The 22,050-nt window shown below is 51.6% G+C and overlaps 1 protein-coding gene across 1 annotated transcript; it reads right to left on the reverse strand.

Annotated features, from left to right (window-relative positions):
* Positions 1-9,430: 9,430 nt before the first annotated feature.
* On the reverse strand, positions 9,431-22,022 carry CRYGS (crystallin gamma S). Its single transcript, XM_065410424.1, has 3 exons — positions 21,885-22,022; positions 14,062-14,304; positions 9,431-9,750 (listed from the first exon to the last, which is right to left on the reverse strand). Exons 1-3 carry the CDS (start codon positions 22,020-22,022, stop codon positions 9,478-9,480), a joined length of 654 nt encoding a protein of 217 aa, XP_065266496.1. The 3' UTR covers positions 9,431-9,477.
* Positions 22,023-22,050: the final 28 nt, after the last annotated feature.

Below are 22,050 nucleotides of genomic sequence, written 5' to 3' on the forward strand. Positions count from 1 at the left end.
TGTGCAGGATGTGCGCTGGGCAAGGGGAGGGGTCATCCCGAGCTTACAAGAAACGGACTTTGGCTGGCTAACAAAGTTTGGGCTCAGTGAAGGAAAAGGGCTTTGACTTGGGGTCAAGGAGCTGCTTCTTGCTCCCCCAACTGAAAATCCTGCTCTGTGCATGATATGAAGATCTCTACGGCAAAGTTCAACTGGACGAGAGCTGCCATCATACAGGCCTAGTGGGGCTGGCAGGATGGAGCAGACCTGGCCGCTGTGATACTGAGCCAGCTTTCCAGTGCTTTGGACTGCTGGATGCAGACCTGAAATCCCTGAACTGGCCCAACCAGCTGCACCTCAGAATAGGCCCTAGCGGAGCCATTCTGTCAGGACCAGGGCAGACCGGAGATGCCCCTTGCCTACCTGGGCAGACTGACTGGGTCAGTGGTTGGGGATTTTGATTGGGGTGGGGGGAAGTTTGTGATGAGACAGCATTCTGGACAGTTTGCCACCTGTCTCAAATGCTATGACCAAACCCCTCCTGGAGGGATCTGGGTTGCTCAATTTCATACCTATATATAAAGGGTTTCCCCCACAGTTCTTTGGAGTGTTCACCTTTGTCCCTAAACAAAGAATATTCCGGTGCCCCATTTGCCCAAAGGACTTTGAATGCTTGCAAGGTGTGTGGGGGAGGGAACTGCCGGCAGAGGTGACCAGGAAAGTTGTATTTTTATTCCCCAAAGCCAGTGTGAGATTGGGGCTGTCAAGTGATTTAAAAAATTAATTGCGATTAATCGCACTGTTAAACAATAATAGAATACCATTTATTTAAATAGTTTTGGATGTTTTCTACATTTTCAAATATACTGATTTCAATTAAACAGAATACAAAGTGTACAGTGCTCACTTTATTTTTGATTACAAGGGAAAAAAAACAAGAAATAGTATTTTTCAATTTACCTCATACAAGTACTGTAGTGCAATCTCTGTCATGACAGTTGAATTTACAAATGAAGAATTATGTACAGAAAAATAACTGCATTCAAAAATAAAACAATGCAAAACTTTAGAACCTACAAGTCCACTCAGTCTTACTTCTTGTTCAGCCAATCGCTCAGACAAACAAGGTTGATTACAATTTGCAAGAGATAATGCTACCCACTTCTTGTTTACAATGTCACCTGAAAGTGAGAACAGCCATTCGCATGGCACTGTTGTAGCCGGCATCACAAGATATTTATGTGCCAGATGCACTAAAGATTCATATGTCCCTGCATGCTTCAACCACCATTCGAGAGGAGATGCGTCCATGCTTATAATGGGTTCTGCTCGATAACCATCCAAAGCAGTGTGGACCAACGCATGTTCATTTTCATCATCTGTGTCAGTCAGATGCCACCAGCAGAAGGTTGATTTTTTTTTTTGGCGGTTCGGTTTCTGTAGTTTCCACATCAGAGTGTTGCTCTTTTAAGACTTCTGAAAGCATGCTCCACACCTCGTCCCTCTCAGATTTTGGAAGGCACTTCAGATTCTTAAACCTTGGGTCAAGTGCTGTAGCTATCTTTAGAAATCTCACATTGGTGTTAAGTGTTCTTAAAACAAACATGTGCTGGGTCATCATCCAAGACTGCTATAACATGAAATATATGGCAGAATGCAGGTAAAACACAGTAGGAGACATACAATTCTCCCCCAAGGAGTTTAACCACAAATTTAATTAATGCATTAAATAACGAGCATCATCAGCATGGAAGTATGTCCTCTGGAATGGTGGCTGAAGCGTGAAGGGGCATACAAATGTTTAGCATATCTGGCATGTAAAGACATTGTAATGCTGGCTACAAAAGCACCATGCTAACACTTGTTCTTGTTTTCATGTGACATTGTAATCAAGAAGCAGGCAGCATTATCTCCCGTAAATGTAAACAAACTTGTTTGTCTGAGCAATTGGCTGAACAAGAAGTAGGACTGAGTGGACTTGTAGGCTCTAAAGTTTTACACTGTTTTGTTTTTGAGTGCAGTTATGTAACAAAAAAAAATCTACATTTGTAAATTGCACTTTCATGATAAAGAGATTGCACTTCAGTACTTGTATGAGGTGAATTGAAAAATACTATTTCTTTTGTTTGCCATTTTTACAGTGCAAATATTTGTAATAAAAAACAACAATATAAAGTGAGTGTTGTCTACTTTGTATACTGTGTTGTAATTGAAATCACTATATTTGAAAATGCAGAAAAACATCCAAAAATATTTAATACATTTCAGTTGGTATTGTATTGTTTAACAGTGCGATTAAAACTGCGATTAACCATGATTAATTTTTTAAATCACGATTTTTTTTTTAGTTCATTGCATGAGTTAACTGTGATTAATTGATAGGCCTATGTGAGATGTTTTATTTATTTTTCAGGAAGGTCCCCTACACATTTCAAACCGGGCCTTGTGGCTGGCCTTAGCACCTGGCAGAAGAGTTACACTCAAATCTACCCAGCCACCTCTCTCAGCTCTCCTGGTTCCCAGTTCTCTATCTGTGAAATGGGCTTAAGCGTGCTACTTTGCACGTGTTCATTTGTACATGCTCCAATGCTCTACAGAGGAGAGAATGGCTGGCTGGCCTCTTTTCAGACACAGGGTGACTGAGGCCCAGGAAGAATAAGCCACTTGCACAGAGCTAAGTGTGACACTCCCATGTATAGGGCTGCCAACCCCCAGGATTGCAATGGAGTCTCCAGGAATTAAGATGTTGTCATGTGACGAAGCCTCCAGGAATATGTCCAACCAAAACTGGCAACCTTATCGATTTGCCCTGCACAGCATTCAGCACCATCACCATGAACACTGGTCAGAGATGCTAAAAAAAAATAAATAAATAAAACCACACCAAATAAGGGACAGATCTGAGAGCTGATCACAGGTCTGTAGATTAAACAGCCAGCGCTTAACCTACTAGACAACACTGCCTCTAAGCCAGTTCATTGAACTTTTCTTTAGTTGCTCCATATGAAAAATGTGCCTAATAATGCTCTGTTATTGATTATGGTCACTGGATTAGGCCTGCTGTTTTAAACAGGGAGGAGGATTACAATTTTGAAATGGGACATTTCAAATCAAAATTTTGACCAGCTCAGCAACTGGTGGAAAAATGAAAGGGGAGGGGGAAATCTGTGCAAACTTTGCCAAAGTCTTTTTTCTTTTTTTCCAATTTCAAAATTTCAGTGCAGCTTTCTGATTCCAAAATCTTTTGCCGAGCTCTATTTGAATGGTGCCCCCCAAGCATGGTAGGCGATTGACAAATCTAAAAAGATAGGTCTTTCCCTCAGTAATCAAAGGGGGGAAAGGAGAGGACACACCACTTTTAAAAATATATATTTCTGTTGATTTGCAAACTCAAAAGGTCTCTGCCTGTGGTGCACATGTTAGTCTCCTGAGGATTGAAATGCTTTAGTCAAAGTAGGTGTGTGTGGCCATCCCTCCCTGTCAATCTCCAAGGGAGGCCACACCTCCTCGCTGTCACATACTCAGAACGGTAATCTGTAAAAGGGGAAAACTAGCTGTCTCTAGAGCTCAGGCTCTCTCAACAGGGCCAAGCATTAATCTGCCATCGGGGCCCAGGCCTTCAGGCAGAGCAGAGTACCAGAGAAGTCTAAGGCTCCTGCCCTCAGGCAGGGCAGAGCAGTGACTGGTCTAGCAACCTAGCTCTGGTAGAAGGTAGACTAACACAGGCCTCCTGGCCTATGATGGGGAGGCAAAGGTTAGGGGGACCCGGGCCCACCTGACTCCACCGGGTCCCAGCCCAAGGCAGAAACTTCCACCACTGGGTCAGCAGGGAATCCAGCCACAACATGCTGACCTGTGTTCAGGCAGCAACACAGCCAGACTAGAGTCAGCCATCCCTGAGCTACTTCCTCCCCTCCCCTCAGGGTGTACCTGAGTCCCAGGGTCATCCTCCATCTCCCTGGGGTACATCACCATTGGCAATCCCAGCAGCTCCTCAGCATCAGGCATGTCTGGAAGCTCTAGTAAGTCCTCAGGACAGCAGAGGTCTTCTGCAGGCTCCTGCTCCAGCAGCAGGTTGGAAGCATCTGTCTCCCTCAGCAGCTCCAGCTCAACTGAGTTGCAGGGACCACCTTTTGTATTTCCTGTTCCTGTCCTGCCCCTCTGCATTCGGAGGGGTGGACAAGGCCTTACAGGTTCCACCCACCAGGGGGCGTCCGGCCGTTCCTACTTCTCAATCTCCAAGGGAGGCCACACCTTCTTGCTACAATCGAACTCAATCATTGGGCTCAACCCAGGGGTGTTTGGGGTGGAATGCAATGGCCTGTGATGTGAAGGAGGTCAGACTAGATCAGGGGTGGGCAAACCTTTTGGCCCTAGGGCCACATCTGGGTGGGGAAATTGCATGCAGGGCTATGAATGTAGGGCTGGGCAGGAGGTTGGGGTGCAGGAGGGAGTGCGGGGTGTGGGAGGGGGTATGGTGTGCAGGAAGGGGCTCAGGGCAAGGGGTTGGGGTGCAGGAGGTGTGCAGGGTGCAGCAGGGGGCTCAGGGCAGAGGGTTGAGGTGCAGGAGGGGTGCAGAGGGCTCAAGGCAGCAGGTTGGAGTGTGGGGTGCAGGAGGGGTTCGGGGTGCAGGCTCCTGCCCAGTGCCACTTACCTTGAGCGCCTCCAGGGTGGCAGCGGTGCACAGCGGGGCTAAGGCAGGCTCCCTCCCTGCCTTGGCCCCGCGCCGCTCCTGGTAGCAGCCGGCACCATGTCCCTGCGGCCCCTGGGAGAGGGGGGGCAAAGGGCTCCGCGCGCTGCCCTTGCCTGTGGTTACCTCCCCCGAAGCTCCCATTGGCTGCAGTTCCCCGTTCCCGGCCAATGGGAGCTGCGGGGGGCAGTGCCTGCAGGCGAGGGCAGCGCACGGAGCCCTCTGCCTCCCCCAGGGGCCGCAGGGACATGGTGCTGGCTGCTTCTGGGAGCGGCGCAGGGCCAGGGCAGGCAGGGAGCCTGCCTTAGCTGCGCTGCGCCATGGGGCTGGTAATCCCGCAGGCCGGATCCAAAGCCCTGACAGGCTGGATCCAGCCCGTGGGCCGTAGTTTGCCCACCCCTGGACTAGATGATCTAATCATCCCTAAAATATCCTCAAATCTGCCTCAGTGGTTGCTGTTGTGCCAGGGTGAGGGACATCAGGTTGTGGGAACACACAGTGGGGGAGAGCCCCAACAAAGGTATTGAAAGCTGCCATCTGTGTGCACAGGAAGTGAGCTGCACTATGTGTGTGTTGAGGAGACAGCATATGTACAGGCTGGACCCTGCTGAGTGCATGGGAAGGGGATCGCACTGTGTGCATGGCAGGGCATCCTGTGCCTAGAGGCGAGTGTGCATGGAATGGACAGCACAGTGCTCCACTGCAGGGCCACGCTGCCTTTCTGGACCCACAAGCCCAGCTTGTCCTGGGGTGTTGGTGAAGAGGAATGTGTGCTCCACCCCATGCACACAATGGTCCCCTTTCTGCACAAGGCGGAGCTCCACCACCACCTGCAAAGAGCCATGAGAGTGGCTGGGCAGAGAAGCCAAGGGACCAGGGCTGCTCTAGCTGTGTTTCTTGTCCTGTGAGAGAGATTGCCAGCCCCAAGGGAAGTATGCGCACTGCCTATGCCATAGCAGTGACCCAGGGAGGCCTGTGGGCAGGCAGTGGTGACAGAGGAGGGTGAGAGCAAAGGAGTACAGGATGGGAAGAGAATGAAAGGGGAGAGAAGATGGGGGTTGATGGGGAAGAGTGGACTGAAGGGCCGATGGCGTGGAAGGAGGAGACAACACAGGGGGAGAAGGGGACAGAGAAATGGAGAGAGGAGGAGAAATGAGACTGAATAAGAACACACTGGAAAAGCTGAGTGCAAAGGAGGAAAGCAGCAAAGGACTGTGCCAGAGGGACGGGGAATGTGCCACCCTTCCCTGGGAGCAACCCGCAGGAATTGTCCATGCAGCTGGCGAGGAGCAGCCCACAGAGCTCAGCAACCACTGGGCCCCCTCTGCATCCAGCACTCTGGGTTAAGGCTAAGGGCAGTGGATTGCGTGGCTTGGGCCTAGCTGGGCAGGACGTGTGAGCCGGAGGAAGCCCTGTACACTCCTGCTCCAGGACAGGGAGGAGGGGTTTCTTCAGCTCCCTTGCTGTCCAGGTGGGGTAAGAGGCTGTAGCTGCTTTGGGCAGCTGATTACTTTTCCAGCTGCAGCAGCTTCTCCCCACAGCCGCCTCTCTAAACACATTGTGCCCACGGCCGGGGCCATGCCACAGGCCTCCTTCCTCAGTTAAACTTGCCCACCAGGCCCTTCCCCTTACATCCAGCCCCTTACAACCAGGGCATGCAGCCTCCCTCCCCCCCCCCCCCCTTCCCTGTCTGTGCTGCAGCAGAGCCCCTCTCCTCTGGAGCAGGACCCTTTCCCACACGCCCCACCCCCAATTACTAATGTACTCACAGGGGGCCGTATCCCTGCAGCACCTGACAAGCATCACTTACTTACAAGCATGTCTCACTGCCATGTAATAACCTCATCTATCAACCTGGACGAGACTGCAGGGCCATTGCAGGGAGGGGCTCTCTTTAAGCAGCAAATGTCATTATCCAAAGTCCCTGGTCCCCTTGCTTGATATGCAAAAAACTCGCTGGCTCCCCAGAATCCCGTGCAGAGAAAATGCCCCGCAAAATGGACATTTGTCATGTTCTGCACGCTGATGCATTGCCCAGGAAATGGGAATGATTACACCAGCGGTGGTGGGCCCAGCAGAGCCAGCCTGACACCTGGTGGCACAGCGAGAAAACACACCTCTTCAGGAGAGAGGCCCAGACCAGGAACCAGGGAAAGCTGGACCCTCTGGCTGGGGAAAACCTGCTGCATCTGACAATTGTCCCTCAGGGGCTATTGGGTTTATTTACCTTCCAAGGAACAGTTCACTCTTCCCCCGTGGAGGCATTCACTGGGGTCGGCCTTACCCGCACGGCTGCTCTAGGCCGAGAATATTTCTAAGCCACCCCCAAAGGGTGGAAAGGCAAAATGCTGACAAGCGAATGCGAGTGTCGCCGGCAACTCTGGCCGCATAGGCTGCAATGTAAGTACATGGCCCCAGGCCTACAAAGGTGGAGGGCATGTGCTCAGCTTTAAGGACGCGAGCAGGCCCATTTGGTCCGGGCACCCCTGGAGATCAGAGATAGGCGCTCCAGCAGTCGGCAGAGGCAGGGCCTAACGCTTATTGGGGGTGAGACTCTCTCAGTGCATGTACGTGCAGCGCCCAGCACGATGGGGCCCTGATTTCGTTTGGGGCCTTTTGACACCATTGGAACACGGACCATTAACCATGAGCCATACGAATGATTTCCCACCACAGGCTCTGCATGGGCAGGCCCTTGCTTCCACCTGAGCTATGTCCTTTTCCTGCCATCCCCCCATTTCTTCCTTCCTTCCTCTTCCCATATTGTTCGTTTCTCTCACCCGTTTGCTCTCTTGCCCGTTTGCTCTCTCGCCTTCATCTCCCTTTTCTTCCTCTTCCCCCAGCCCCTGTGCCTGTTTCCCCAACCCCACCTCTGTCTGGCTCTCCCTGGAGCCTGTCTCTCAGCTGAGTCTCCCTTCCTCCCGCCCCGGTGAGCAACAGCCACGTCTGCACAGAGCTGGGGGTGTTCTGAAAAGCAGGTACAAGGCGTCTCTTGGTCACAAAGAGGCTGAGCTACCAAAACTCCCTGGCTGCCCCTGCAGAAAGTGGGGCGGCAGCTCTCTATCCCTTATTGGGATCCTTCCCCTCTTGCTCTCCCTTTCTCGGGTTCGCCTTGACTTCCCTCTCCTAGTTCCTCCACACGTCTCTGTCCCCTGTGGGCAGCTCTCTGCTTTAGCATGGCTGGCGCTGTAGTGAGGGCCCAATCCCAGCAGGTACCTGCTGGCAGGACGGGTGCACAGCGCTGGAGGAGGCTGGCACGACAGGCACAAGGCCCCACATGCTATTACCTTTGGTAGGTGGCCAGTCACCACTCTTTGGAAGCAGGGCAGGTGACTGAGGCCAGGAACTGAATACACAGGCCCCCAAAGGCCACCCCAAGGTGCATGGCCATGGAGAATCAGTCCTGGGGCACTGGGGGCCAGGGCTCCCAGCAGGGCTAGCCAGGCAGGGGCTGGGAAAGGCAGGGAATGGCACAGGGCAGGGAGGGGAGCACTGGTGCCATGGGGAGGGGAGGGGCTGGCACAGGGCGGGGAGGGGAGCATTGGTGCCATGGGGAGGGGAAGGGCTGGCATAGAGCAAGGAAGGGAGCACTGGTGCCATGGGGAGGGGAGAAGCTGGCACAGGGCATAGGGTTGCCAACTTTCTAATTGCACAAAACCGAACACCCTTGCCCCGCCCCCTGCCCTGCCCCTTCTCTGAGGCCCCACTCCTACTCACTCCAGCCCCCTCCCTCCGTTGCTTGCTCTCTCCCACCCTCAATCACTTTCACTGGGCTGGGGGTGGGGGTGCAGGCTCTGGGGTGGGACCAGGGATAAGAGATTTGGGGTGCAGGAGGGGGCTCCAGGCTGGGGCCGAGGGATTTGGAGTTCTGGAGGGGGAGTCAGGGGGTTGGGGTGCAGGAGGGGGGTCAGGGCTGGGGCAGGGGGTTGGGGTGCAGGAGGGGGCTTGGGGTGCAGGCTCTGGGAGTGGGGACGAGGTGCAGGCTCCAGGAGGGAGTTTGGATGTGGGTTTCAACCTGGGGCAGGGGGTTGGGTTGCAGGTGGAGGTGCGGGGTTTGGGAGGGAGTTAGGGTGCAGGAGAGGGTTCCAATCTGGGGCAAGGAAGTTGGGGTGCAGGCTCTGGCCAGGTGGCGCTTACCTCAAGCGGCTCCCAGTTGGCAGCGCAGCGGGGCAAAGGCAGGCTCCCTGCCTGCCCTAGCCCTACACTGCTCCCGGAAGCGTCCGGCGTATCTGGCTCCTAGGCAGAGGCGTGGCCAGTCGGCCCTGTGCAGTGCCCGTGTGGCAGCTCTCATTGGCTGCAATTCCCGGACAATGGGAGCTATGGAGCTGGCGCTTGAGGCAGGGGCAGCACGCTGAGCTTCCCTGGCTGTGCCTCTGCCTAGGGGTCATAGGGACATGCCGGCTGCTTCCAGGAGCTGCATGAAGCCAGGGCAGGCAGGAAGCCTGCCTTAGCCCCGCTGCATCAGCGACCGGACTTTTAACAGCCTGGTCAGCAGTGCTGACTGGAGCTGCCAGGGTCCCTTTTAGACCGGGCATTCCCTTCGAAAGCCGGACACCTGGCAACCCTAACAGGGTGAGGAGGGGAGCACTGGTGCCATGGGGAGGGGAGGGGCTGGCACAGGGCAGGGAGGGGTGAATGGTAGCAAAGGTCTAGCCCCTAGCGTGAGTGAGGGGTGGCTGCGGGGTGCAGCCAGCCAGGGCCCGACCACCAGAGCGGAAATAAGCAGGACAGGCAGCATTGCATCAGCCACTTGCTTTATTCACAAACTCCACGCGGTTTCCCTGGCAAAGGGGGAGCTGCCCCACCCCTCACTCTACAATGCAGCGGAAGGACTGGACAGTGGGGGACACAGCCCCCCAGTCAACGGGCTTACGATACTCCCCCTTCTCCAAGAGGTACTGCCTGCCCCGGAAGTTGGGGTGCTCATAGAATACCCAGGCCCCCTCCAGCACTTTGCAGGCATGGATTTCCCGGATGTGGAACTCGTCCATGACCGAAGGGCAGTCCTCCGTAGATTCGTACATCTGGCCACCAAAGTCCCCCTTCTCAAAGATCTGAATGCGGTGCTGGTCTCCACTGGACTGGAACAGGAGACAGAGAATCACACGTTGCTGGGCACAGCAGCACAGTTCAGGCTCATTCTCTCGCTATACACAGGGAGCATAGGAACTGCCGGGCTGGATCAGACCTGAGTCCAGCTCATCCAGGATCCTGCCTCTGGCAATTGCCAGATGCTCCAGAGGAAGGTAAAGGACCCCACAACAGGCAGATGTACAGTAATCTACCTCCCAAGGTTTCGTCCTAACCCCTGGTAGCTAGGGGTTGATTTACACAGTGGAGCAGGAGGTTCTGTTTCCCTCCCAGAACTCCGAGTAGCATCAGCTGTTATGCCACAAAACCCTTCGCTCATTGCACTCCTGTGCAAGCCCCTTCATGTCCCAGTGGCTTTGGATGGAGACTGCAGGAGGCCGCTGGCCATGGAGACCCTGGGTTTGCATGGGACTGTGCTGTTTATGAGCATCACAGGTGAACAATTAAAGTGGCCTCATTACTCTTGAGAGGTAAGAAACCTCCCCTTTCCCCCCAACCCTGGGGAATGCACTGATGATGGTAACATAGTGACTAGGAGAGGGGGGAGGGGGGGGAAAAGAGGTAGCTCCCAGGCGTATAAAAGGACAGGCCCGACCAAAACAATCGGCTGGCTTTCCAGTTCACCTGGGTTAGTTTGTTGCACCTCAAGGTGCCCTTAGGCTCCCCCAACCCCTGTCTGGATTTTTTTTTTTTTTTTTTTTTGCTGTACCAGTATCGGCTCCTCCACTGCCCAGAGGCTTTAACACTTGAGCACACCCTGCAGGCTCAGAGGTCTGATTCTCCCCTGCTTTACACCTCATGTAGTCACTGGCCCATCTCCAGATGGTGCCAGATGCTGCCATCCTGCTATGCCAGCGTTAGGATCCCGGAGTGGAAAAGACTGGATGAGGGGCCGGGTAGGGCAAACCCAGGCTCAAGCGGGGAGAGGCCAGGGCACTGCTGGTGACGGATAAGAGATGCACTTTGGCTGGCTGGCTGCGCTTCAGTATTTTAAACTGATTCCCATTGCTTTAACCCTTCGGTTGCTGCAGGTTTCAGAACTGGAGCCGCAGTGTGCCCCAGGGCAGTAAGGGGTCAATGAAATGGTGACAGCCTGTACTCACATTTCACATGTGCAAAACATTATATTGGCTGAGATTTCAAGCACTGAATAGCCATAAGCGCTGCAAGGGTGTTAATCTGCAGCTTCCTGTGCAGCCTGGCCCACCTCATCCCTACCTCCCTGGTCTGTTACCACCACCAGCTCCAAGCTGAATGCCACCGTCTCCCTTCCTCAGGGCAGCTTGTTCCTCTTGCCCTCTGCACCAGAAAGGAACGCTTCACTGCTGCCCTGGATGAGCTGGAGTCCCAAATGCCCACGGGGGGAAGTTTCCCATAGCTCACATTCATCTAATGACCCCCTAGCTGAGTGCCCCCATCGGTTGGCTCTTTCAAGCACTGATCACAGCTGAAGGCAGTCACATACCACTACGAGGCCTTGGCATTGGTGAAGGCAGCACGGGAGGCAAAAGACTCTAAACCAGGCACCAGCTGACTGGGTTAATAGTCAGAATTACAAGTTAAATACTTCCACCCACTGTTTAATTATAGAATATCAGCAGGGCTCCACCACTGTTAAAGCAACCAGAAGGGGCAGCTCTTTGAGACCAGTGGCAGGGGAGGTGGTGTCCTCTGGGGCCCACCCAGCTGTTCCAGAGGAAAGTCCTGCTGTTCCAGAGCCCCCTATGGGAAGGTATGCTCTGGCTGGAGGATGCTGGAGCAGCTGCTCATGCCCCAGGCCTGCCTCTGGAATATGGAGGCATGCAGTATTTAATGCATTGGATTTCCCTCCTCTGGCAGGGGCAATGCTCTGGGCACTAGCTGGCTGGACACTGGTTTATCACCTCTTAGTTTACACTCCTTGGTTGCCACAGGCATCACTGTTAAGCACATTGATTGCCTCCAGCATTACACTGGTACTTGCCCCCTCCCTCCCTTCCGCGTGACCTGCATTTTTAGGGATGTTCTTTATTCCATACTTAATAGTTCATAGGGCAGCTGCACTACAGAGATACAAAAGCATTTGATCAGATAAAAACATTTCCAACCAACACATGAAGGACGATGCACAGGGTGCTGTATACCATCAGTGAAACACTGCTGAGCTGCGTCCCTTTCAAAATCAGCTTTGGCCTGTACTTTTGATGCACCTGGCTTTTATTCCCTGCCAGTGGAGAGGGTCACATGAATGCCAGCAGCGGATGAAAGCTTCCCTGCTCTTCACAGCCTAGTCATGGCAACGGGTTCCTCGCGCTGGCAGGCTGAGTACAAGTGGCAAAGCCTTCCTTTGAAAGAAGGGCAAAGAAAGCCAGCCAAGCATGGTGTTCTCCTTTGATAGCCACAGGAACTCCCAGCGTAGACTAAGGAAGGGGGATGCCCTGGGAAAACTGCCTGCACTTCGCTCAGGGTCCTATTTGCCTGTACTCAGAGATACACGCCTTGGTTACCCTGTCACACCCTGCCAGCCTCAATGCCAGGCTGCCCTGCATTCCCTTCCTCTAAACTTTTGGAAGGGAACCAGCCTTCCCATCCACCTTATGCATCAGCTGTTTCTTTCACACCACTATTGAGCATTCGCTGCCCCTTGCTCACTCAGCAGGTTGCCCACGGGGTGAGCTGGTTGCCAGCGCAAGCCGCAGGACAGATCCAGATCCACTCCTGTGTAAGAGCAGGTAAGCATGGATTCCTCAGTGAAGCAGGTACACAGCCAGTATTTCTAAAGGCCAGGCCCTGCGCTCTGCGAGTGCTGGCAGGAGCTACTGAAATGCTTGAACGGAGCGATTTGCAACCATGGCAGAATGAGAAACCTTAGATCCAATGTTCCTGCACTTGGGGCAGGTGCCTGAAGTGATACGGGGCTTAAAATTCCCCTTTTGTGCTCTCTAGTCTTGGGCAGTTGAGGGATCTATCTGGCTCAGGGCTGCTCCCCCTCACGCTGCTCCCCGTACTCCGCTAATGATCCTGAGAAGCAAGAACAGCCCTCCATGAGTTGGGGTTGTTCTCACACACTTCACTGCCAGCATATGGAAAGAGCCCTCTACTAAAGGTCTTGTATCAAAACGCCATTGGCTTTATTTAACATCCTCACTGTCCTTCCCAGCCCCTGCTGCAGACAGCGAGCAACTTCCACGCAGGCCGCACGCGTACAGTGAAGCAGCTGGAAGTTTGACTGAAAGGGATGGAGCCTGTGGCCAGTTGAGTCAATGGGAAAAGCAGGCAGCACGCTGTCTCGCGTCTCCAACCATACTTGGAATCCCAGGGAAGAGGGGGCAAGTGGTTTTATTTTTAATTAACTTGAACTAGGCACCAGAGATCTCCTAGGGGAACCATCCCCCTACCTACACCCCACCTCTGGGGGTTGGGGGCTGAGCTACTGCCTGGCAGCCATCTCCTCTCTCTAGTGCCAGTTGCACTGAAACTGAACGAGCGGGAGATCGGTTCTAGCAGGGAGCAGAGTGGGAAACAAGCTACAGAGGGTCAGACAAACCCAGGCTGGCACAGGCCATGTAGGGAAGATTCTCCAAAGCAACTGAGTGGGGAGTACAAATCCCAGGGATGAAAATTCCCAGGGGGCTTATGCCCCTAACTGACATAGGTGCTTAGGGAAATGTCACCATGTGTACACACCAGCTGCTGCAAACTGCGTCTGCCAGGAAGAGGAGCAAGGAGAGTAGATGAGCAAACTAAGGAAAACAGGGTACAGAGTAACCACCTCCCCTGTATAAATTCCAAAGCCCAGCTGCCTAGAAGCAAACTGCAGCAATGTTATTTCCAAACAAAACTACACTGACACCCCAATTGTTAGAGGTACCCACTGAAACTTACCTACAACCTGCCCAAAGCAAACTGCTTTTCTCACTGAAATCAGTGGGGGAGTTTCTCTTTATCTGTTGACATCACATTTCTTTGCACCACTTCACCGGGTCATGGGGAAGCTCAGAGCATTTCCCTCTGTTGTGGGTTAGACTGAGCTGCAGCAGCGTTTCAATAGAACTACAGCCGCGTTCTACATGAAAACACTGAAGCTTTCCTGGGAAGATTTTCTTACTCTCTCTGCCTTCCCAGGGTCATGGTTTGTTCACTTGCCCCTTAGATTGCAACCTTCTGATGATGCAAAAATTGTCCCATGTGACCTGTTGGGATTCTCTTAACCTCGTTCTCAAGTATATCTGGGAATATCCCATCCGTTGTGTTATGGAGGAGAAGCAGCAACACGTGTGCTTTGGGGGAGACTGGGGAGAAGAAGGGAAAGTCAGACTTACTAAGTGAATGGCTTTGCATGAGCTGAGGCGGTCATTAAGGCCCATCCAGCGCTGGTACTCGGGGTACTCGCCGTGGGTCAGAACGTACATGTTCCCTGCAAAGTTAGGCCGCTCATAGACAACCCAGGCACCCCCCTCCACTCGGATGGAGTTGCAGCGGCTTAGGTAGGTGTGAAAATCAGGGCAGTCACTGTCACACTCATAGCGACGGCCCTGGAAATGCTTGTCTTCGTAGAAAGTGATCTGAAACACAAGCAAAGCAGAGAGAGGGGAGGTTCCTTCTTCCAAACAGATGGTGACGGCTCAGTCGATGACTCTTGGGCAAAAGCAGCGAAGAGTCAGGCTGAGGAGGTGAGAACTGCAAGTGCTGTCACTGAAGTAAGCATGCGTTAGTTAAAACCGTACCATTTGAACAAGGCTGACGCCTTAGCTACTGCCTTTAACATAAAGGCACATCTTTAACCATGAGCAATTAAAGGGACGGCCCTGGGAAGAAATGACAAAACCTAGTATTATTAGAATGGTTTGAATGACATTCAAAGAAAGATGCAATAAAAAAAAATTGGGGTGGGGGAGAGGGTTGCTTTGGTTTAAATTGCTTGCAGTGGGCCCAATCCTGTGAAGCCTCATACCCACCAATAGTCCCTAGAAGAGCGAGTAGCCCGAGGGAAAGCCAGTTTTGTAACAAGAACGGCAGGGTTAGCACCGTTGTTTGCAACCCAAACACCACAGTTCTGTTCTAATTCTGAAGAATGAAACGGTCTGTTTTCATTGGCCACGCTAAGGGAAATGCAAAAAGTAAACAAACCATTGAGAGGGAAAAGGCTAGTTTGGTTCACATCTCTTGTCATTTTAATTATTTCAGGGATGGTTTGTAACAGAGGTAAAGACATTTAGGCTCCAGTCCTCCAAATACTGTGTGAGAGAGCTACTCGCGTGCTTTAAAACTAAGCACGTGAATGTTTGCATGATCGGGCCTTATCTATTAACTGCATGATTTTCCCTTTCATAGTTCTCGGAGTCTCTATGTATAACATACATCAGCCTGTTTCCACTTCCTAAGCTATGATGCCTTAACATGACCATTTTGTTTTACCAGTGAAAAAAAGTTTCAAAAGTGAAATTTGTAAAATACATTTGACTTCCCTCCCCCATCCTCAATTTGCTTTAACCAAGCAAATCAAAGTTTTGTAGTCACAGAGAACAATTCGCTGCTCCTGTTTTCAGGCTGCTTCCCATCCCCCTTCAAACATGACCACAAAGAGAACTGAGAACCCGTGAAGCTTATGTCCACAGAGCAAAGAATGGACTAACAATAAAGATCAGTATGTCTAGCCTTAGTGAGAAGAGCTCAGGGAATGTGTAAGGAACACGCTCCGCCCCACCAGCCCGCCACTAAGCTCCTTTCACACACACTTCACTGCAGGTGGGCACAGATCCTTAGTTCAAGTGAGATGGCTCAGCTCTAACCCGCAGGGAAGTGACAGGTGAATTCTGGATTGCAGTTCTAAACTCCCGGCCCATCTCTGCAATGGCCTGACAACACACACAGTGCTTGGAGCTCAGCAGCCTGAAATAGCCGTCACATGTGACATTCCAACCCCTCAGTCAAACAGCCAACCTCCTAGTATAACTCTACCCCGTTAACTGCCAGAATGCCAAGGTAGGGGCTCCACAGCACATAATGCATTTGGGGTAATAGGTGCTTGTGTGGGCCCCATTACCATAGCATCTGAGCTCCTTACAATCAGTAACAACAGCCCATGAGGCAGGGCAGTGCTGGCGTCACTATTATACAGGTGCCAAGCTGAGGCACAGAGAGGCTAAGTGACTTGCCCAAGGTCACACAGCAAGTCTGTGGCACAGCAGGTCTCCCGAGTCCTAGGCTAGTGCCCTAACCACTGGACCATCCTGCCTCTCAGAGGACACTGGAGCCTCCTGCTCCCCACAATTTAAGTTACATCAGCAACAAGAAAAGAAGTTAGTGAAGCAGCGAGTGAACCTTTGTCCTTGATCTTTAGTCAGTTACTGTCCGCCAGCAGGCTCAGCCCCAACACCACCAGCTGTCAGACAAAGCACCTTTCCCCCTGCTTAGATCTTAGGTCCCAGTAGTGAAGTAAGTTCTACATGAGCAGACCCTTGTGCCCACCTGATACTGGGGCAGGTCTCTGCCTGCCTGCAGCGCCCTGTTCTCATGCTGCGATGGGACTCGGAGACAGGAGCGGATGACAAGAATATTTTGCACGGCATGCCTGTGCAGTGTCATTGTGCCCATTTTACATATGGGCACACAGAGCAATGAAGGGTCACTCCAGTGTGTCCCCCAGTGGGAGTAGGAAGTTCAGAATTTGGCTGTATCTGCCCAGGGTCACTCAGCGAAGCAGCACCCGACTGGGAACCAGCACCTAGGCTCTCAGTCTCATGCACTTTGATCCATAGGCAGAATGTAGGGTTGTGAGCTACATTCCTGTCTGCTTTAAACCTGCTAGGAGTCCAAAGTGTAAGGCCTGCTCCCACCCCCACTCAAGTCAGTGGGAAAACTGCTCTCAACACCCCTGGGTACAGCACTGGAGTCTGAGGGTATGTCTACCCAACGTTTTGGAGCACCAGACTTGGGCTTGTGGGGCTCACGTTGGTGCTCTAGAAATAGTGGTGTAGACAGCACTTTGAAGCTGCAGCTTGGGCTCTGAAGGCTAGGGAAGGGTGTGGGCTTCAGAGCCCTAGCTCCAGCCCAAGCAGCACCTTCAAAGCGCTGTCTGCACAGGTATTTTTAGAGTGCTGGCACAAGCCCTGCTAGCCCAAGTCTGTCACCCCAGGCTGGGAGGCTCACTCCAAAACGCTGGGGTAAACATATCCTGAAGCAGCTCAGGTGTCTGGGCAGTGCCCTCTTTGGCAGTATGATACACTTCACACAACTGGTCTCCCCCCGCCTGTGATCAGAGAGTCAGGCATCAGCATCCCAGCAGTCACGCTGTACTTTCTCCTCGACAGCCTAACTATGGAGCATACACTGGTGCTGGCTGCTAGCTTTGGAACTCAGATGCTTTGCAGACAGACCGCGCATCTTCCCGCAAGCTTGCCACACTCTCCATGGCATAGCAGTCCTCCCCAGTAAGACACCGAGGAGAGCATGAGGCACTAGGCACATTTGAAAGTCTCCCCAACAGCCACAGCATTCACCTCCCACCTCCGCTCTCCTTATGTACCGTAGCAGAAAGAGAAATATCCAGTGTGAAGAAAAAGGGAGGAGAGACCATCTTTGTCACTCAAAATACAGCCCTGTATTTTAAATAGTCATTTTATCTGCCTGAGCGAGCTTTCGGTTTGAAAAGCTCCTGTCCCCAGTGGAAAAGCCACGTATATTTTTGAAACACTTGCTTTTGATTCATTGATCTTCTTTCTGAGAAATAGACTCTCCTACCACTGTGCTAAATTCTGCTCCATTACCCTAAGCTCTTTCTGCACTTCTGCCATATTTGTAAACAAGAGCAGCTTCCTAAGTTGCATCTCTTCCCTTCGGAAAGATACACACACAAACTTACCCTGGTTCCTGTTTTGGACATTTTCCGTTCTAGGCACTACACCCTAGCTGCTGCAGGAATTCCAGGAGCACCTGTAAAGACCCAGAATCTGGGGGCCCCTTTTTATAAGGCTCCTTTTGTACCAGACATTCGCTTTGTCATGAGAATGGGATCCAAGAATTGAGTCAGTGATTCTAGGGCTAGGGATTGTTTCTAGAAAAGCAAACAGGATTAGGGAATAAAGGGAGGCTTCGCTATGCTCTTTATTTTTTTGCTGTTGCATCATCAGAGCTGAATGGTCTGCTGAGTCAGAACACCAAAACTCGGCCAAAAACATTCCAACTAAGAAGCCCCCTGCCTGGGGGGATGACACAGTTTGGTTGCTCTCTCTGCTTTGAACATGCTAAAAAAGATTGATCACCGACTAGAATCCAAGAATCTTAGGCCCTACACCCCTCTGTAAAAAGGGACCAAGCCTTGTGAGAGGACGTTTTCCAACTGTTGCAAGGTGCTGTGGTGACAGGTTTCATAAACACATGCTCAGCAGAAGGGTGGGAAGAGAGCTGGAGAGAATGGCCTCTGCTTAGAGAAATGTTTGTGCAGCAGTGATAACACTGAACCGGGCAGTGTAGCCTAGTGGATAGTGCACTGGACTGGGACTCAGTAGACCTGCATTCTATACCTGGCTCTACCAATAGTCTGCTGGGTGACCTTGGTCCAGTCACTTCTCTGTGCCTCAGTTTCTCCATCTATAAAATGGGGATAGTAATATTGACCTATGTAGAGTGCTTTGAGATCTAGGGCTCTCTAGATAAGACCTAGTTATTTCTATAGCACCCTCCATCTGAGGGGCTCAAACTGCTGTTAAGAACATTAACAGACATACCCAGGGGAGGGATTTTTATCCCCATTTTACGATGAGGAACGTGAAGCACAGAGGGATTAAGTAAGGTGTCCACAGTCCCACAGGAAGTCCATGTCAGAGTCAGGGACAGAACTAAGATCACCTGTGATTTAACCACAAGACCATCTTTCTTAGGAACACCCTTATACTGACTCAATGCACTGGGCTAGGTAAATACTTAACACAATCAAAGCAGGGCACAAAACAAGGAACACAGGGGTGTAGATGTCTGTGCCCCCAGAAGTCACTCTGTTATAAACACCTCTCCAGCTATTGCCGGCACCACTCCAAAGGCTTAGAGAGACAAAGACAGCAGATGAATTTGGCAAGCAGCGCCTGAACCACTCAGCTGTTATTTCAAGTCTGTCAGAACGGATCCATTTCATCCCAATGCTTCCGCATGCTTTTGTCTACACCAGCACACCTTTAAACCCTGCCAACTCCAGAGGCACCCTGAGGCCGACTGATCTAGATATCTGCCCAATGGCATCCCATTCTCCTTCCTGCCTAATCCTTTAAGTATCAGGGTCTGTGGCTTACACACACTGGTTTTCTGCTAGATGTGAGGCCACTCACCACCATTAATCCAAGAGCTGTTTATGAAGATCCCAGCATCCAGCCTAGGACCCAGCTCCCACTGAAGGGTGCTACAGTGGCTCGGTATATTAATCCCAGAACTGGATTCCCTTTTGCTATCCCACGTCCCCCATTTAGGTGCAAGTCAGAGCCAACACCTCCATTTCTTCCCTGGGCCTAGGACAGACAGCCACTTGTGGAGGTCCGGGGGGGCAGGGGATGGGGGAAGAGGAGTTTGCATGAGTAAGTTGTCCTGTGGGGGGCAAAATTGTGACATTACAAAGCTATGAGGGTGTGTTGCCAAATTAGATTTTTATCATCATCCTGCAAATGTGTAAGACAGATTCATCATCATCCACTTTGGATTGGGTAGTAACCCGAGGGTGTAGCTGGGTTTGTCCCACACCTCTAAGAGCCACGTCCAAGTCTTACCTTCACTTGTTACTCAGGCAAAACAAACACCCACTGAAACTTCAAAGTTACAAAAACAGGAATAAACCTCCCTCTTAGCATAGGGAAAATTCACAAGCTAAAACAAAAGAATCTAATGCATTTCCTTGCTATTATTTACAATTTCTGTCATTTTTAGATGCATCAGTTCAGGATCTTTTTAGGAGCTGGGTTACCTGCTTGGTCTCCCTCTTTGTCCTAAGAGGGAACCAACAAAGAGAACAAACCCAACCCCCCAACCCGCCCCCCAGATTTGAAAGTATCTTCTTTCCCCATTGGTCCTTCTGGTCAGGTGCCAACTAGATTAATTGAACTGATTAACCCCTTACAGGTAAGTGATTCTGTACCTCTGGCCAGGAGGGATTTCTGTTACTGCATACATAAAGGTTATTACCCTTCCCTTTATATTTATGACACCCACTGATGGCTAGGAGAGTTTTGGCTGAACACCAGAAGACTAGATCACCAGCTGCTGTCAATCAGATGTCACTCTTCCACTGAAGTCAATGGAGCTATACTAATTAGCACTAGCTGAGCATGTGGCCCCACTGTCTCTCCTCAGACCATACCTCAACCCCCTTCTCCCTCCCACTTACTGGCTCCAGGAGCCCACTGGAAATGCTGACTCATGCATGCATAGGTCCAGAAGATGTTGAGGCTAGAGCATCAGATCCCGTTATTTTCCTTGTGCTCCACACGTTTGGTTTCTCTGTTTCACATTTGCCAGTTGGGTGGTTCAAATAAACATCTCACCATGTTGTATGTAATCAACCATGCAGCAGCTTGCCTCGTTTGCCTCACTAATTGTGAACTGGTCAATCAGATGTACCCCATGAGCCCTGCTCATGCCTGGGTCAGCTGGCTCGAACTTGAGGGGCATCAGCTGAGGAGCTAAAAATTGCAGCGTAGACATTCAAGCTCAGGCTGGAGCCCAAGTTCTGGGACCCTCCACCCTCGCAAGGTCCCAGAGCTCAGGCTTCAGCCCAAGCCCAAATGCCAAGCTGACTCAGGCCAGCCGTGGTTAGTTTTTATCCCAGTGTGGACATACGCTTGGAGACTGGTTGTCTTGAGAGCAGATATTGAGGGTGAGACCCATTCCCACTGATTTTCAACTGTGGGAAGCTGAAATATTGATGACAGGAAACGCTGCTCAGATCAAACTACTGTTGTGACAGGGATGCCACAGCTGATACTAAACTCACTGACCTCCAGGACTGAGAAGTCTCACCCACTGTTGCTAAGGGAACTAATGTTCCCCCCCACATGGAATATGACCACATTTACATGTCATTAGAGCACCACAGGAGCTAGAACCGTAGGTGGCTGGTGAAAATATTCTTTGTGGTGGGAAGAAATGAGTCAAAACAGTCAGACACTGCTCTCCAGTGCACGTGTGCGGGTTGCTCTCTCCATCCCAGCCTCTGTGCAGGGGAGGGCTGGGCGGGCAATAGGAGAGTGAGCCCACCTCACCCGCATAGGGCTGAGCCCAACTCTCCACGCTGGCCTGTTGACACTCAGAATTCAGAGATTTACAGTGACCGGCTCTTCTAAATGTGAGGGGGATGAGTGAGGGGCTGTAACAGGAGGTGGTTTTGTGAGGCTTGGGTTTATTTGGGGCAGTAGGACGACATTGGGTGAGGGGTTATTTGGGGGCTGGATGGCGGTGTCTGGCTCCTTTCTCTGCAGCCCCTTCCCTCTGGCCTCTCAGTAGAGAAGGCCTTGCCCCCACCACACCAGCACGGGGCATGGCTGCACTCAGGAGGGACTCCGCACCATGCAGGGGCCTGGCACACCCCTCTTGCTGCCGCCTCTGGCGACTCTCCCTGCTTGTCCTGCTACTTGGCAGCCAGGCAGCTCTGTGCCAAGCCAGCCTTGGAACTGCCAGAGGCAGAGCTTCACCCACTGAGCTGGGCTGTTGCTCAGATCTGGGGGGCTGAGCCCCCCAATCCTTGGCCACCTCATTACTGAGAATATTTTTCCTAGGAAACATGCTTGACTTGGCTTAAAATTCCATTTATTGACATTTCACAGAAGCAAGGAGGAGGCAAAGAAAAAGACCTAGGCAATTTCATGAAACTTCATCCTTTAAGTGCTAACGCCATCTCCACATAGAAAAATACCTGAAGTTCATTTTACACACTGGAGAGAGGGGAAAAAAATAAATCAAACATTTTCTTTTCATTTATGAAAGGGAGCAACAAGCTCTTCCCCAGACAGGTACACATAACAGCCCCATGACCCTGCAGCCAGTGTCACACCAGCGCGAGTGCCTTCGCAGGATACGTACATGCCCAGAATATTAACTAGGCACCCACCCTGCCTAAGAGGCCCACAGCAAGGCACAGGCTTGTCTTTGCACCACCTTTCCTTACCACGTAATCCTCCATCTGGTTTCCTCCTGAAGCCGGCTGGAGAGTTGATGTACCCCAAGTCCTGGAAAGGAGCAAGGTGATGCAGTGATGTCTTGAACAGGACAAAAAAAAAAAAAAAAAAAAGAGAGTCCAGCTCATGCTGATGCCGAGGTCCAGATATCCTAAT

Source organism: Emys orbicularis, chromosome 9 (assembly GCF_028017835.1).
Source record: "Emys orbicularis isolate rEmyOrb1 chromosome 9, rEmyOrb1.hap1, whole genome shotgun sequence".
Lineage (NCBI taxonomy): Eukaryota > Metazoa > Chordata > Testudines > Emydidae > Emys > Emys orbicularis.